General features: G+C 37.2%; 1 protein-coding gene across 1 annotated transcript; it reads left to right on the forward strand.

The window, feature by feature from the left end:
- The first annotated feature begins 4,243 nt into the window (after nt 1–4,243).
- On the forward strand, nt 4,244–16,034 carry slc2a12 (solute carrier family 2 member 12). Its single transcript, XM_082144601.1, has 6 exons — nt 4,244–4,403; nt 4,889–5,023; nt 6,801–8,180; nt 10,978–11,100; nt 11,908–12,040; nt 15,387–16,034. Exons 2-6 carry the CDS (start codon nt 4,912–4,914, stop codon nt 15,478–15,480), a joined length of 1,842 nt encoding a protein of 613 aa, XP_082000727.1. The 5' UTR covers nt 4,244–4,403; nt 4,889–4,911; the 3' UTR covers nt 15,481–16,034.
- Nucleotides 16,035–16,140: the final 106 nt, after the last annotated feature.

Here is a 16,140-nt window from a genome sequence, read left to right on the forward strand (position 1 = left end):
ACTTTGGCTTTCAACAGTTGATAATGAAAGGTTACTAAATATAACACTTATCAATAACATGCAAATATGTGGTATAATAAAATCTCACAATAGAAACTTTGCATTGTACTAAAATGATTAAATGGGTCGTTCTGAAGAGCATGAATTTGCAATAAGTCAATTTGTGAAATTTCATCCCTGCTAGATATTCCATGGGCAACTTTAAGTGGTATTATAGGAAAGTGGAAGCGTTTAGGAACAACGCCAACTCAGACACAAAGTGGAAAAGCACGTAAAGTCACAGAGCGGGGTCACCGAGTGCTGAGGTGCATGGTGCGTAAAAGTCGCCAATGCTCTGCTGATTCCAAACTTCCACTGGCATTAATATCAGCACAAAAACTGTGTGGCGGGAGCTTCATGAAATGGGTTTCCATGGCTCAGCAGCTTCATGCAAACCTCACAGTGTAAAGTACAATGCCAAGCGTCGGATGGACTGGTGTAAAGCACACAGTCACTGGACTCTGGAGCAGTGGAAACATGTTCTGTGGAGTGACGAATCATGCTTCTCTGTTTGGCGGTCTGGTGGGCGAGTCTGGGTTTGGCGGATGCAAGGAGAACGTTACGTCTTATTGCATTGTGCATGGTGTGGAGGAGGGTAATAGTATGAGGCTGTTTTCAGGAGTTAGGATAGGACCCGTACTTCCGGTGAAAGGAATTTTTAATGCTTCAGCATACCAAGACATTTTGGAAGACTTGGTGAAGACCCTTTTCTACCAGGACTGCACCCCAGTCCACAAAGCAATGTCCATAAAGACCAACTCCATATTAATGAATATGTATTTAGAATGCAATGTCATTAAAGTCCCTGTTGGTGTGATGGTCAGGGGTCAGTTGCATAAACATTATGTTAAGACAATGTCGTAAGATCTAGTTTGACCCACTAGCAGTTAGTCAAGGGGCAGTCATTATCAATTTTCCATATCAAATTAGGCCAGTCTACATTTTTATTTAACTGATTTCAAAAAGTTATGAACAGTATTAAAGAAAACTCTGTAAACTTTATGAAAATGATGTCTAACTTGGTTTATGCAACAGGCAGGTTTCCCAATCTTTTGTAAATACAGTGTAGATGATTAGATAGATAGATAGATAGATAGATAGATAGATAGATAGATAGATAGATAGATAGATAGATAGATAGATAGATAGATAGATAGATAGATAGATAGATAGATAGATAGATAGATTTACAATCTGAGATCTCTTGTCTGCTAGCGCCCCCCAATGTTGCTTTTAAAAAAGTGACCACATTTGTTTTTTAAAGCATGATCTGAAGATTGATATGATACATACATGCAAATATACACATAATAAAGTTATTCTATGCACCAAATTTTGTATAAACTTTTTATTTCTGTTTACTTTCAGATTTGTGTTCCATCAATGGATTTGCATTTGCTTTGGGTTTCCAGCATGTAGGGAAGTTTGTATTTTTTTGTTTTTTATTGACAATGATTGTAATGGTTTGTAAAGATTTTCACCTGCATTTAATTTAAGAAAAAAAACATTAGTCAAACTGAGTCATGTTTGTGTGCCGTTGAACTTGTCACTCTTTCATGTAATTGCAGTTCTCTGGCCAGTAGATGGCACTATATCATCAAGATAAGCTGTTCTGGACATAAAGAAAAAAAAAAAAGAAAAAAAAAATACAACATGCCTATCCTGGGGTGGTGCTATTATTCTTGAAAACATGGCTTGTGAACTCATTAGCACTGCTGTATATAATGTCTATATGTACGTCTAAATAGCTGCTACTCAGCAACTCACACACCACAGCAAATTACATAAAGTGTCTGATGACTCGAACTCAGTTTATCTGTGACAGCAGACCGACATATTACATGTCAGCTGCATTGATTCCAAACCACAAACTAACTTTCAATCAGATTAAACATAATGTATTTATTCATACATAGGCCTACATTATGTGGATAATATGTTTAGATATTATTATAACCTATTTATTATGTAATGAGATTATATAAACTGTTAATTATACGTGAATTTAAGTAAATTTGGCCACTTGATGATTAATTCACTAGCCTTCTGAATATCCATTTCATGGTAGATTTATATTCTAATATGTAGTAGCTAGTGTAAATTATTCGTTAGAATAGCATTTGCATCTAGGCTAAATAAATTATCATGAAGGGTATTCTGTTATCAAGTGTTTTATATTCCTTAGGCCGAGGTGGGCCGGTTGCATAAATATAGCCATTATGTTAAGACTGTGTCCTAAGCACTATGTATGACCAACTAGCCTTGAGTCAAGGGTCAATCAATCTTACTTTGTAGTATCAAATTAGACCAATCTACGTTTTTATATAACGGACTTGAAACAGTTATGAACATAAAGAAAATGTTTTGATGTTGTAAGACTAGTCTTAGCGTGGGGCCAGTTGCATAAACTGCTAAGACTAGTCTTATAGGCTATAAGTTAGTCATCAATTTTTTTTTATTTAAGACTGTTCAACTGTTTCAAGTCATAAAAACGTAGATTGGTCTAATTTGATCATGAATTTGAAAAGTAAGACTGATTAGCCTACCTCTAACTAGTTGTTAAGCCTAGGCCTACTAACGTTAGTTCTAAAGACATACCGGTAATGGCTATGTTTATGCAACTGGTCCCTGATGTAACACGCATTACGATATAAATTGGGTAAGAATTAAAAAGCAGAAAAAACTAGTTTAAAATGAGCAACATAAAATAACTTGAGGCGGTAACGTTATACAGGTTGTGAACTCGACGACACCTCAGAGCTGTGAAGCCACAACGGAAATGTTTACACGTCAGCTCTTGTTCACATCAATCAACTGAGGATTTAAATGCAGTCAGCTTTCTTATTCAAATACGCACAGTTAGAGAAGTCCCACTCAAAAAACTGGTTCAAGAAACCAATGCGACGATTACGTAAGAAACTGGTCCATGACAGCTTTGTATGCGTGTTGATAAAAATGTCCTACAATGGAGTCATCATAACCATACGTATTTTATTACATGTCTGCTATTCTGCTAAACATTGACGCACGCCATTATACGTTGGTTTGGCGGTAATAAAAAACCGTTTGTTTTTGTTTTTAGGAAGAATATGACTTTAAATGATGTTTTATTAACAAAGTTCGGGAGGAGCACATTCAGATAATTAACACCAGTGGAGAGCACTCAGCAATGATAAGAGCAAATACTCCTTCTAATTGTATGTAAGTGTGAACTCGTGAACTAACTTGCAATATTCTCTTCAAACTGTTGCTCCGCCATGACAGTGGATGACCAGTCCCAGGCCAGAACGTTTTGGTAATTATTTATTGTAAAAAAAAAAATAAAAAAAAATACAGAGAACGCTCTTGTGTGGTTCCCAAAATAACCAAACAGAAACCATATGGGAGCGTTATGTTTTGCTCACTTTGCTGGGATTAGGCTTACGCCAATTCCAGGTTCAGCAAATGTTCTAAGTCTCGATCGGTATCTGATTCTGCAGGGATTTTAAAATCAAATTTAAGGTTATTTAGGACCTGGCAAATAAAATGAATACCACGTGGGCGAGGTAGGACAATATCACGTTAAAGGTGATATTGATTTTAACTTCACTTTTTTGTGACAGTTGCCCTGAAACTGTTTTAAAAAACACCCTAAACCGTAAAATTACGGTAAAAACTAAATAGCTCGCCTCATATTTATAGTTCAAATACAGTTTTGACAAATGAATGAATAAATGAATAAATAAACCGTGCGATGCATTTCAGCCTTTAAAACATTTTTTAAGAGAAAGGATGAGTCAAAAATATGGGTGACATTTTTTTGTGGACTGAATGAATTCACTTTAAGTGGCGTTTATGGAACAGCAGAAATATAATAGTTACACTGGTATCCCCTCTATACAAACAGAGCAGCTGCTTTTAGAATGGAGAATTTCAGTTTTTTACGATCCGGTTCATTGATTCATGGAAAAGATTCAATCTAAAGGAACTGAACTCCGACTCCTTAAAAAATCGGGAACCGCAACAGCTGCTGACAACATGCGTTCGTAATGTGTGTGGGTCACCACCACATCGTTAAGTCCAAACCATTATGTAAAAAAATGAATGTCATAGTGTAATGGATCCTTTATTAACACAGCCCAGTCAGAGCTGCTTAGTTCACCAACCCCGTCTGCGTGCTTAGTGCTTACTTGACACTTTCAGTCTCGCTGTTTTGCATTGGTTAATGTAGGCGGAGTTTAAGTCACTGCTGCTTCCAAAACAAGAAACGTGTATCGGTATCGAGACAGAAGGACAGAGAAGTTACTGCCTGCCACCCAGGAGGAGAGAGCCGAAGAGCTGCAATGATTTCCTAGACAGCAGTCCCCATTTTTGATGTTGAAGAGGTAACGGACGCGTTAAAACGCGAACGCTCTGTTTGAATGATATTGAGCTTTTACTTGTTGATCTGTGCCTAGAGCAATGGCAATGGCATTGAGAAATCCAAGATGGTCAATGGCTGTACATTCCTGTTTGGGACATGCTGTAACAAATGAGCAGTAAATAAGTTATTGATGCATGTTGTGCTGCTCCCATTGGTGGCTTTGTTTGTCAGTATTAGCTTCCATGAACTAGATAACTAATTTGTGTTTAAGGAGTTCAGTGGTTATTTGCATGCTGATTATATTTAAGTGCAGCTCGTTTTACTAAGAGACAGACTATGTTTGAAATGTTTCTATCGGTCCAATCCCAAATTAATACCTCCAGTGTTGTGAATGTGTCATGGTAGAGGTCTAAATTAGTTTCCTCAGTATTCTTTTTCATTGTTAATATGAAAACTATTTATTATGAACCTATTGGTAAATAATATTTTTTTTACTGTCTACTGTAGTTGCCCCACAACCCTTTAAGAACATGGAAGCATCTGAAGAGTCCATAAGAATGACTTCTGACCCCCAGAGCAAAACATTTCTACAGAGTCCAGATACACACATACATCTAGAGAAAAGCCCACCTGCAAAATCAGGTAAGTATTCCTTATAACAGTTAACAGAAGAAGTCCAATGTTTTTAGTTTTTGATGTCAAAGTCACAGGGCAGTCAAACTTTACTAAAACAGATCTGGCACATGGAAAAATAAGCAGGATGCTAGCCATCCATCTTTGACATTTTCTAATTTCCTGTTCTTTTGATATTACTGATTAATTTGGTAATCTTGTTAGAATTAGAAATCTTTCACATGTAAGCTTCATAATTTGTTTGTAAATGATAAGATGCACCTAGAACATGTTGACTTGGTTGTGCAACAGTTATGTAATCCAAATCATAACTAATGGAACCCCATTGTCACTGTACATATCTTGCAACAGCTGTGATGTTGTAATAAATCAGTCATATATAGTCAAATAATTATAGTTTGATAGTCAGTTATATTGTAGCTAATTATAGGTGATTAGTGTGCATTTATCCAGAATGATTATAGAGTCTGCAATGATGCAATTCATACGCTTGCTAGTGCTTACTGTATAACTGTTTGTAGGACATTATGAAACAAGCCTCATAAAGGAAAGCCATGGGAGAATGTGTTTGAGTATAGGGATTGCAGTAAACGAAATCAGTCAAGTGATTCTGTGATGATGATTTTTGTGACATACAGTACAGGCCAAAAGTTTGGAAGCATTACTATTTTTAATGTTTTTGAAAGAGGTTTCTTCTGCTCATCAAGCCTGCATTTATTTGATAAAAAAATACAGATTTTTAAAAATATTGTGATATATTATTACAATTAAAAATAATTGGTTTTCAATTTATTATACTTTAAATTATCATTTATTTCTGTGATGCATAGCTGAATTTTCAGGATCATTACTCCAGTCTATCACATGATCCTTTAGAAATCATTCTAATATGATGATTCATTATCAAAGTTGGAAACAGTTCAGCTGCTTAATATTTTTGCATAACCTGTGATACATTTTTAGGATACTTTGATGAATACAAAAAAGAAAAAAAAGAAGAAAAAAAGAAGCAAATGTTTTAAAAATAGAAATCTTTTGTAACAACAATATACACTACTGGTCAGTAATTTTTTTTCTTTCTTTTTTTTTGAAATAAATCAATACTTTTATTCAGCAAGGATATGTTAAATTGATAAAAAGTGATAGTAAAGATTCAAGAAGATTTATATTATTAGAATTTTATTATTATTAATTATTAATTTATTATTATTATATTTTATTTATTATTAATTTTGAATAAATGCAGTTCTTTTTAACCTTTTATTCATCAAATTTATTAGGCAGCAGAACTGTTTCCAACACTCATAATAAATCAGAATATTAGAATGATTTCTAAGGGAATCATGTGATAGACTGGATGTCACATGTGACACTGAAGACTGGAGTAATGATCCTGAAAATTCAGCTTTGCATCACAGAAATAAATGATAATTTAAAGTATAATAAATTGAAAACCAATTATTTTAAATTGTAATAATATATCACAATATTTAAAAAAAAAAATCTGTATTTTTGATCAAATAAATGCAGGCTTGATGAGCAGAAGAAACCTCTTTCAAAAACATTAAAAATAGAAATGTGTCCAAACTTTTGACCTGTAGCCTGTACTGTAACATTCCATATTAATGGGTTATTTTGATTGTATACTGGCACTGTTGAATCTATGTAGTAATTTGAGAGTCATATTAATGTGTTTAAATGCTTGTCTTATGATGCTTGCATGTGTTTATTGTACTTTTCAGTGCAATCTTTTTTTAAATGTCCTCCTCTCTCTGTCTCTCTGTAGGTAATGGTGCAGCGCTGGTGTTGTGTTCTGTGTCTGTGGCCTGCCTGAGTGGGTTGATGATGGGTTATGAGATGAGTCTGATATCAGGAGCTTTGCTTCAACTCAGGGATGCTTTGACTCTCTCCTGCCCGGAGCAAGAGCAAGTCGTTGGGTCTCTTCTGTTTGGAGCTTTCCTCCTCTCTCTGGGTGGCGGCACCATCCTGGACCGTTACGGACGCCGGTTCTCTATCATCCTCACAGCTCTGCTGTGTGTGCTGGGCACGCTTTTGAGTGTGTGTGTGGTGTCGTTTTGGGCGCTAGTTGTCGGGCGGATGTTGGTCGGTATGGCGGTAGCGCTGTCAGGCACAGCGTCTTGCCTATATGCGGCGGAAGTGGCACCGGCCACCTGGCGTGGACGGTGCGTGTGTGTATATGAGTTAATGGTAGTTTTAGGGATGCTGTTGGGTTTTGGACTGAGTTGGGCATTCGCAGGTGTCCCAAATGGATGGAGGTTTACGTTCGCTGGCGTACTGCTCCCTGCTTTGCTGCAAGCCAGCATCATGCCGCTGTTGCCCCAGAGTCCGCGCTTTTTGCTCGCCCAACATCGTGAGAAAGAGGCTCACGCCACTCTCCTCCGTCTCCGTGCTGGCATCGAAGGGGTAGAGGCGGTGGAGGACGAACTTCAGGCGATTCTCATGGCACTGGGGGCGGAGCGCCAGCACGGCTTCCTGGACCTCTTCCGTTCCTGTGACAACATGCTTCAGAGACTACTTGTTGGCGCTGCGTTGGTTTTCTTGCAGCAGGCTACGGGACAGCCCAACATTTTGGCATACGCGTCAACTGTTCTCAGCAGTGTGGGCTTCCATGGGAACGAGGCAGCGACTCTTGCGTCCACAGGGTTTGGTGTGGTTAAAGTGGGCGGGACCATTCCTGCAGTCTTTCTAGTGGACAGAGTGGGGCCTAAAGCCCTTCTGTGTGTTGGAGCCGTCATTATGACATTGTCAACGGCAACCCTGGGGGCCGTTACTATGCAGAGCCGCACACATGTTTCCAGTCTATGCAAAGGCCCCATAAATAAAGCAAACCTCACGGTACTTGGGATGGGAGATGAGACTGATATCCAGACAAACACTCCACTGGGCTTATACCAGCCTTCTAATTATGAACTTCAAACCAAGCACAAATCAGATCCTTTCCACACTAGCATTAATGACACTAAGGGCCATTGGATTTTAAACTACACTTATGATCACAGAACAGCACTGATGGAACCTGCTGAGGGTTCTTCAAAAATTGCTCTTCAATCTCTTCATGTTAATGAGGTGTCGCCCTCTCTAAAATGGATCTCGCTGGTCAGCCTGCTGGTGTATGTAGCTGGATTCTCCATCAGCTTGGGACCAAGTAAGTGACCATTCCTGTTAAGTGACATTCCTGTTAAAGGGTTAGTTCACCCAAAAGATTAGCACATGATGTAGTCACCCTGAAGCCATCCTAGGTGTATATGGCATTCCTCTTTCAGACGAATGTTATATTATAAAATCTGAAGCCCAAAAAAGTGCATCCATCCATGATAAAAATACTATACCTATTACATATACTATTACGTATACATATTTATAGCTTTATGATCTAAAATAACTAGCTTCCGGCAGACGACCGTACGCATACTATGCAAGTCGAATTGCGCCACAAGATTAACCCATGCATGCATGCATGTATGACATAGGTTGTAGGATGTAGGAGTATCATAAGCTTAGTCGCCTCTCGTAGTTTAAACAAATAAGGCTGTGCAACAAACTGAAGCGCCTCTTCTATTATATAGAAATCCATTGACATTTCTCTTCAAAATGGCTAATTCGCGACCGGTGTTTTGTTTTGCTCTTTCCTCTGAGCTTCCGCGTTCGTCATTACACAGTGCGTTGGGTCAGGGGTTAGTCTTCCACCGTAAATCGATGCGTACAGCCGTCTGCCTTAAGCTAGTCATTATAGTTTATAAAGTTTTAAATATGGGTATTTTCCTTACACAAATGCATGGCTTCTCTTCAGAAGGCCTATTAACCCCTGTGCATCCTTATGGATATTTTTGTCCTTTTCAGTTTAGTTTTTTTGATCACTTTGCCTGTGTTAATTCTAACTGCATAAAATTTGCCACAGGTGTGTATTTTTATTGGAATTTTACTATTTCACCGCCATTTCCTTTAAAAAATCTATTTTGCACTAAGTTCACAAAATACTTCCTCTCAAAAATGTCCCCATTGAAACCGCATTTTTTAATCCCAGGGCCGTTTAACTATAAAATGATGCAATCTTGTTTAAGAGGCTTTCATTCTATTGGCAAGGCTTCAAAATTGTTATTTTTACAAAAAAAAATTATCAGATGGTGCCATTTTTTTCAGGTTTGGCCTATAAAGCAAATACTCGCTTAATTCCTGTTTTCTGCTTCGGCATATTATAGAGCCAATTGGATAAATTATGATCACGTGGGTGTGGGATTGTGTGGGTGTGTTGGTATGGATGTCTGAGTGTGGTTTGTATGTGTGTAATAAAATAAAAAGTGTGTTTGTGTGCTTGTAATATTTGAGAAAGAAAAACTCAACTGCAAATCTAAAATCCAGTGCCCTACCAACGCTGTTTACAGTGGAGGTGGGCAGCTGTTGACCTCAACTGGGGATGTCGTCGGACGGTGGAAGGAATACTTTGAGTATCTCCTCAATCCCACCAACACGTCTTCCATTGAGGAAGCAGAGGCTGAGGGCTCAGAGGTGGACTCGTCCATCACCCAAGCTGAAGTCACTGAGTTAGTCAAGAAACTCCTTGGTGGCAAGGCACCGGGCGTGGATGAGATCTGCCCTGAGTACCTCAAGTCTCTGGATGTTGTGGGGCTGTCTTGGCTGACACGCCACTGCAACATCGCGTGGCGGTCGGGGACAGTACCTTTGGGCTGGCAGAACGGAGTGGTGGTCCCTCTTTTCAAGAAGGGGGACCGGAGGGTGTGCTCCAACTACAGGGGGATCACACTTCTCAGCCTCCCCGGGAAAGTCTATGCCAGGGTACTGGAGAGGAGAAAACGGCCGATAGTAGAACCTCGAATTCAGGAGGAACAGTGCGATTTTCGTCCCGGTCGTGGAATACTGGACCAGCTCTATACCCTCTACAGGGTGCTGGAGGGTTCATGGGAGTTTGCCCAACCAATCCACATGTACTTTGTGGATTTGGAGAAGGCATTCGACTGTGTCCCTCGCGGCGTCCTGTGGAGGGTGCTCTGGGAGTATGGGGTCCGGGGCCTCAAATATAACTTTTTTTTTTTATATATATAACTCCGACTCCGACTGTATTCGTCTAAAAGAAGAATGTCATATACACCTAGGATGGCTTCAGGGTGAGTAAATCATGAGCTAATTTAAATTTTTGGGTGAACTATCCCTTTAAAGGTATAATTCACCCAAATTTTTTTTATTATTTTTTTATCATTTAATCATCCTCATGTCATTCCAAACCATAATGACTGATTTTCTTCTGTGGATTGCAAAAGGGAAAAGTCAGATTTGTGAATGAATCATTCAGACCAATTCATTAAAAAAGTTCAACCTCAAGAGAGTGATTTGTTCATGAATTGGACAACCCTATTACTCTCATCTCTTAACTGTTGTGATAGGATTATTGAATCATTGAGTTGAAACTCAAGAATCATATCAAACCCGATTTTTTTTAAACAAATCATTCAGACTGATTTATTGAAAAGTTCAATAGAAAAACCTCAATAGAATGGATTCATTCATGAATTGGACATCGCTACTACTCTCATCTCATAACTGCTGTGACTGGATCATTGAATCAGTGAGCTGAACTTGAGAACTGGATCAGCTCAATTTGTGAACGAATCATTCAAACCGATTCATTAAAAGAGGGATTCTGTAATGGAGCTTCAGCCACAATTCACTTCCATTACAATATATTGAAAAGAGTTGGGATATTCTTCAAAACTGTTCCTTTTGTGTTCTATAGAAGAAAGGAAATCATACAGGTTTGGAAAAACAGGAGATTGAGTAAAAGATTATTATTAGGTTTTAATTAGTCTTTTAATAATGCATTTCTGTGAAAAGCTTATGTTGCACATTTAAAATTTTAATAAGCTGTTCTTTCATTCTCTTACTTTTTAACCAAACTTATTTCTGCCTGTGTAATCATCTTTCTCCAGTGGTTCATGTGGTTTTGAGTGCGATCTTCCCGACTGGCATCCGTGGAAAGGCTGTGTCCGTCATCTCTGCTTTTAACTGGGCCACAAATTTACTCATTTCAATGACCTTCCTTACCATGACAGGTAACAAACACACAAGCACAAGTTCATTTAGAGTTCATTTAGCCATAGATCATTAACTACTGTGACCAGGTAAAAAGTGTTGTTTTGATTCGAGTTACTATTCTGGAAAAACAGTTGATCAATTATTAATGTTAGAATTTAACCCATCATGTTGTTCCCATAGCCTTCAAGCATTGCTATAGATAGATAGATAGATAGATAGATAGATAGATAGATAGATAGATAGATTCATTTAGGTTAATATAATATAGATTATAGGTATAATATAATATAATATAAGATAGGTTAATTTAGCAAATGCCTTGATAATATCACACTTTTTCTTACATAGTATCACTAAGTTAAAAGGATAGTTCACCCCAACATGAACATTTTGTCATCATTTACTCACCCTCAATTTGTTCCAGACCTATGAGTTGCATAGTAGGGAAAAAAAATACTATGGAAGTCAATGGCTAACTGTCTGGTTACCGACATTCTTTAAATTATCTTCTTTTGTGTTCAACAGAAGAAAGAAACTCCATATATCATCAGACTGTAGACTAATTTGTATGAAATACTGTTACTATCATACTCATTGACTGGGCTGTATTAGTTCTCAGAAACTGATCGCTAAGTACGAACTGAGTTAGGATTGTGTGTTTTTGAGGCAGTCTGCCAAACATTCATTTGCCACCTGTGGGGATGTTCCTGCAGAGATGGAATGAAAACACGAGAAACACAAACTTTTCCACAGAACAATAAACAAAAAAAAGTTTTTGTAGCAGAAAGGAGTGTTTTTCAGAGTGTAATGTGTTGTGGTTGTAGAGAGGATCGGTCTGCCCACCGTGATCTTCTCCTATGCTGCTATGAGCTTTGTGTTGGTGGTCTTTGTGATTGTATTCGTGCCAGAGACGAAAGGCCGATCACTGGAACAGATCTCTAAGGAACTTGCCATGAAGTGAGTACACACACACACACACACACACACAAATGCATCTCATGCTACTTGTTTTCAAATTAAGTTAATTAGTGACATCATTAAGGCATCACTTTTATTATTTGCCATTGTAAGACAATTTATTTTAATTAATACAATTATAATTATTAAATCATTTAATATATGTTTTATTGTAAATATTAAATCTTAAACCTATATGTAGAATTCAGAAACCCTTGTTATTAGCGACACCGGTGGCCGTTAAGTGAACTGCAGCTGAAACTGATTGCTCGTAATCGTGCTCGCACTGGTACACAAGTAACGTACAAGAAACTGAATGTAATTCAGTCCCTGATATACTTTCAGAGTTCTTTTCTCTTTCTGCATTTTTCTGAACATTGTGTAAGCCATAGATTTGTATACACAGATTCCACATTTGTCACATGTGTCCGCCAACGTTTCAGATGCTGTCGGCACAAAACTTTCAAGTTTTTCAAGATGCCACTGCATTGCGCATCCTCTTTTTGTAAAAAACGCCAAGATTTAAATTCCTGATGGGATAATCTTTCACAGGTCAAAATGCTTTTTGTTTTGTGTATTTATATGTATTAACTTGTGCAAAATTTTTTATGTTATGTTAGCTAAGGCCTTTGCTTGTCTTTCACCTGCGGATGTCTATTGTAGATATAGATATTCATACATGCGTATAACTATGGTTGCAGACGCACAGTCAACTTGCTCTCGAGTGTTCATTGGGTCTCATTCATGAAACATTCGAGTAAATATGTGAGTGATTTGCGCGTAAAGAGACCTTCCCTGAAAACTCTTCTCATGATTCACAAATACTTCGTAAACGTCAGATGTGAGAGTGAAATGTGTGTGTGTGTGTGTTAATGAATTCCAATCGGTCGTAAATGGGACGCGCGTGCACGCTCTTTCTCAATTACCATAAATCCCGCCCATTAAATCAGACTGACAACTATATATGGGCATCATATTATGACACCAAACGAAGGATTTCAACATGTCTTCTCAAAAGCGAATGAAAAAGAGAAATTTCTCAGATGCAGAAATTGAAGTTTTATTATCAGAAGTTCATTCAAAACGCCACATTTTATTTTCAAGCTACATAGTGGCGTATCAGGTCCTAAAAAAAAGGAAGCTTGGCAGCATATTACAGATCCAGTTAATGGAGTTTCATCTGTTAATCGAACAGTCCCAGAAGTGAAAAGAAAATGGTTCGACATGAAGCTTGACTGCAAAAAACGAATTAGTTCACTTCGAAAAAATCTTATTCAAACTGGAGGAGGACCACCATCATCATCGAGCATATCTACATATCTCATAATAAAAGTAAAAAGAACAACCGTATGTAATTACTATAATATTTTTTCAAAATGCTGTACCCAATATGTACCCGATTAAGGTGAATTAAAATGCAGCCTTATTAATGAGCAAAACGTTCGGATGTTAAACGCACTATTTACGTGTGGCTGGGAGCAGGTGTAGATTTCTTTCGTACCAACTAACATTTGGAAAATACGAACATTTTAATGAATCCGAAAATTTACGCCAGAACCACTTTACACACGATTTACACAAAAATCCGTTCTGCTCGTGTTTCATGAAAGAGACCCATTGACCGGCTTTGACCGCTCCAATATGCCCGAATGGCTTGCGTATAGCGGCCCGTAGAAAGAGCTGCTAATGAGGAATCTATGTATATATACAGTATATTTATCTATAGTGTAAGCATTCATTTCCGGAAGAGAGGTTCTCAGGAGTGTGCGTAACAGTCACATGCTTTTGATTTTTCCCTGCAAAAAACACCACGAGTCCTTCACATAAAAATCAGTCTACAGGCTTTCATAGACAACCTAGAAAGTCTGAGAAGTTCTGTTACAAGCTGTTCACACATTGGCAATACAAAAATTATTAATACATAAAAAGGATTCTTACATATAGACATTAAATATATAATTTTTAGGGTTGTCAAAATTATAGCATTAATTTTGTGATTTTTTTTTCTTCTTTTTTTCCCCTTTTTGTTTCCGTTTCACATATTAAAAATATTTAATGCAATTAACGCAGCATCCATTTTTTCTGTCATCCTTGGGCTTGTGTTACATTGTATCAGGCTCATATCGCAAATGCTTTTAAACCATTCAAGGGCTTCAAGACACAAAAGATAACGAATGCGATAATGACATGCGTCATAATAGCATGAGTATAGCACAACGGCCAAAATTATGGCCGAGTATTCTTGTAAGCACAGTCTTAAATGAGTTGAATAAAGTCTTAAATGAACGTAAAGAGTTGTGAGAAAATGGGATGCGTGTCAGAAACGCGTCATGTGCGGCAGGTCTTAAAGTGACAGCAGCCTAATAAACCTGCTGCTGTCTGTCAATGTTAATCAAAGAACAAAAGAAAAAGAGAAAAACACACTTCTCTTGACTCAATAATGTTTGTAGCTTTAAAAAGGATTAATCTATTTTTAATTTATAATTTATGGAGTGAAGACTATGAAATGTTTGATAACTTTAATTAAATTTCTGCATATTTCCAACCTGTTAGACCCACCTAAGGTTACATGGGTCAAAAACAATGAAAACAAAAAGTTTTTTTGTGCATTTTGGCAGGGCTGTAAAAATCTGAACCGGTCTGACTGGGGCCAATAGAAAAAATCCTTAGTGTTGAGCTCTGATTATATTAAAAGCACAGCTAAATATGACATTTATTATAATGGGTTTATGAAAAGATAGTTTTAAGTTCACTTAAATTAAAAGGTGTTATATTTTTTTAAAGCCTAATAAATGTTAAAATCGACAGCTTTCAATCATACCGTAATGTTGAATGGCTATAATTAATGGCTAAAATTGCATCAGTACCAGTACTGGTATCGGGGAGACTGGCCTTCATACATTAAAAAGATGTAATTTAACAAATATTTAAAATATACTGTCTTCTTTATGTTTGTACATTCATTTGGAGATAAATGTGAAATTATTACAATATAGAGATACATTAAATACTTTAATGTTAGGTGCGATTAATCACTGAAAAAATTGACAACACTAATAATTGTATTTATTAAATTAAACAATTCCATAGTTTTACAAAGAAGAAGAGAGAATATCGAGAATATCACAGTGACTTATGAAACATATGTTTTCAGCAACCTGTTCTATACCAGGTACACTACACACCCCTTTCAGCTAAATATTTGGAAACGTACTTCTTTGCAAGATGTGAGAATCAAAAAAATATATTTTTACAATGCTTGGCATTTGCCCCACTCTGCATGCATCAGGGAGTTAATGTTCTAAAGTGCATCACATAATGATTAGACACATGTCCTGTTTTGTAGGAATCACCTGAGCAGCACACTGCTGTGTCACAGAAGAAAACATCAGACTACAGCACAACCCTCTCTGGAGGAAAAAGCTCTTGCAACCATTTGACTTTTTACCTAGATGAAGAGTGGAAAAGCACAAGGATATCTGCAGGCAACACATTGTTCTCTGTGCCGTCGGACAAATTACAGGACAGCCAAATCTGTGACTACACTGATCAACTGTGTTGAAGAGATATGAGTAATACATTCTGTCATGTTGTCATTAAAGCAAACAATTTTGCTTTAGCCTTCCCATGGCACGATGGGTCAGTTGAGATGAATTTTAACGTCAATCTGATTTATTTGTATTAAGTTTTAAAAAGCATTGTAAGTAGATTTGGACGTGGAGCTTTTACAACTCACTGTTATGAAATGTTTTGGAAGTTGTGGGTGTGCAGTCATGACTATAATCAAGTTAAAGACAAATTCTGTGGCCCAGCCACACAGGCCTATCAGTATTTGTGTGCTGAGCACCACCATAGGCAACACTTGAAGGTGTCACTGATACGAGATGCCTTCATGCCATCAGATTACACAAGCAATATGTAATATTACAAAATGGAATTTGGTTAATTGAAAAGATTTATGTGGTTTTAGTAAAAAAAAAAAAAGAAAAAAAAAGTGTCCTGCTCCATAATTTATGCATTAATACATATGCATTAAATACATTTTTGGAAGAATTATATTAAAACACATTTTCTAATTATAAATCATTAAATAAAAAAAC

Source organism: Leuciscus leuciscus, assembly GCF_965113295.1.
Source record: "Leuciscus leuciscus genome assembly, chromosome: 18".
Classification (NCBI taxonomy): domain Eukaryota; kingdom Metazoa; phylum Chordata; class Actinopteri; order Cypriniformes; family Leuciscidae; genus Leuciscus; species Leuciscus leuciscus.

Coding starts and splice junctions, on each gene's coding strand:
- slc2a12 (XM_082144601.1), top strand. CDS start 4,912: ATGGAAGCATCTGAAGAGTCCATAAGAATGACTTCTGACCCCCAGAGC. Junction 11,101..11,907: donor GACCTTCCTTACCATGACAG/GTAACAAACACA, acceptor TTGTGGTTGTAG/AGAGGATCGGTCTGCCCACC. Junction 12,041..15,386: donor TCTAAGGAACTTGCCATGAA/GTGAGTACACAC, acceptor CCTGTTTTGTAG/GAATCACCTGAGCAGCACAC.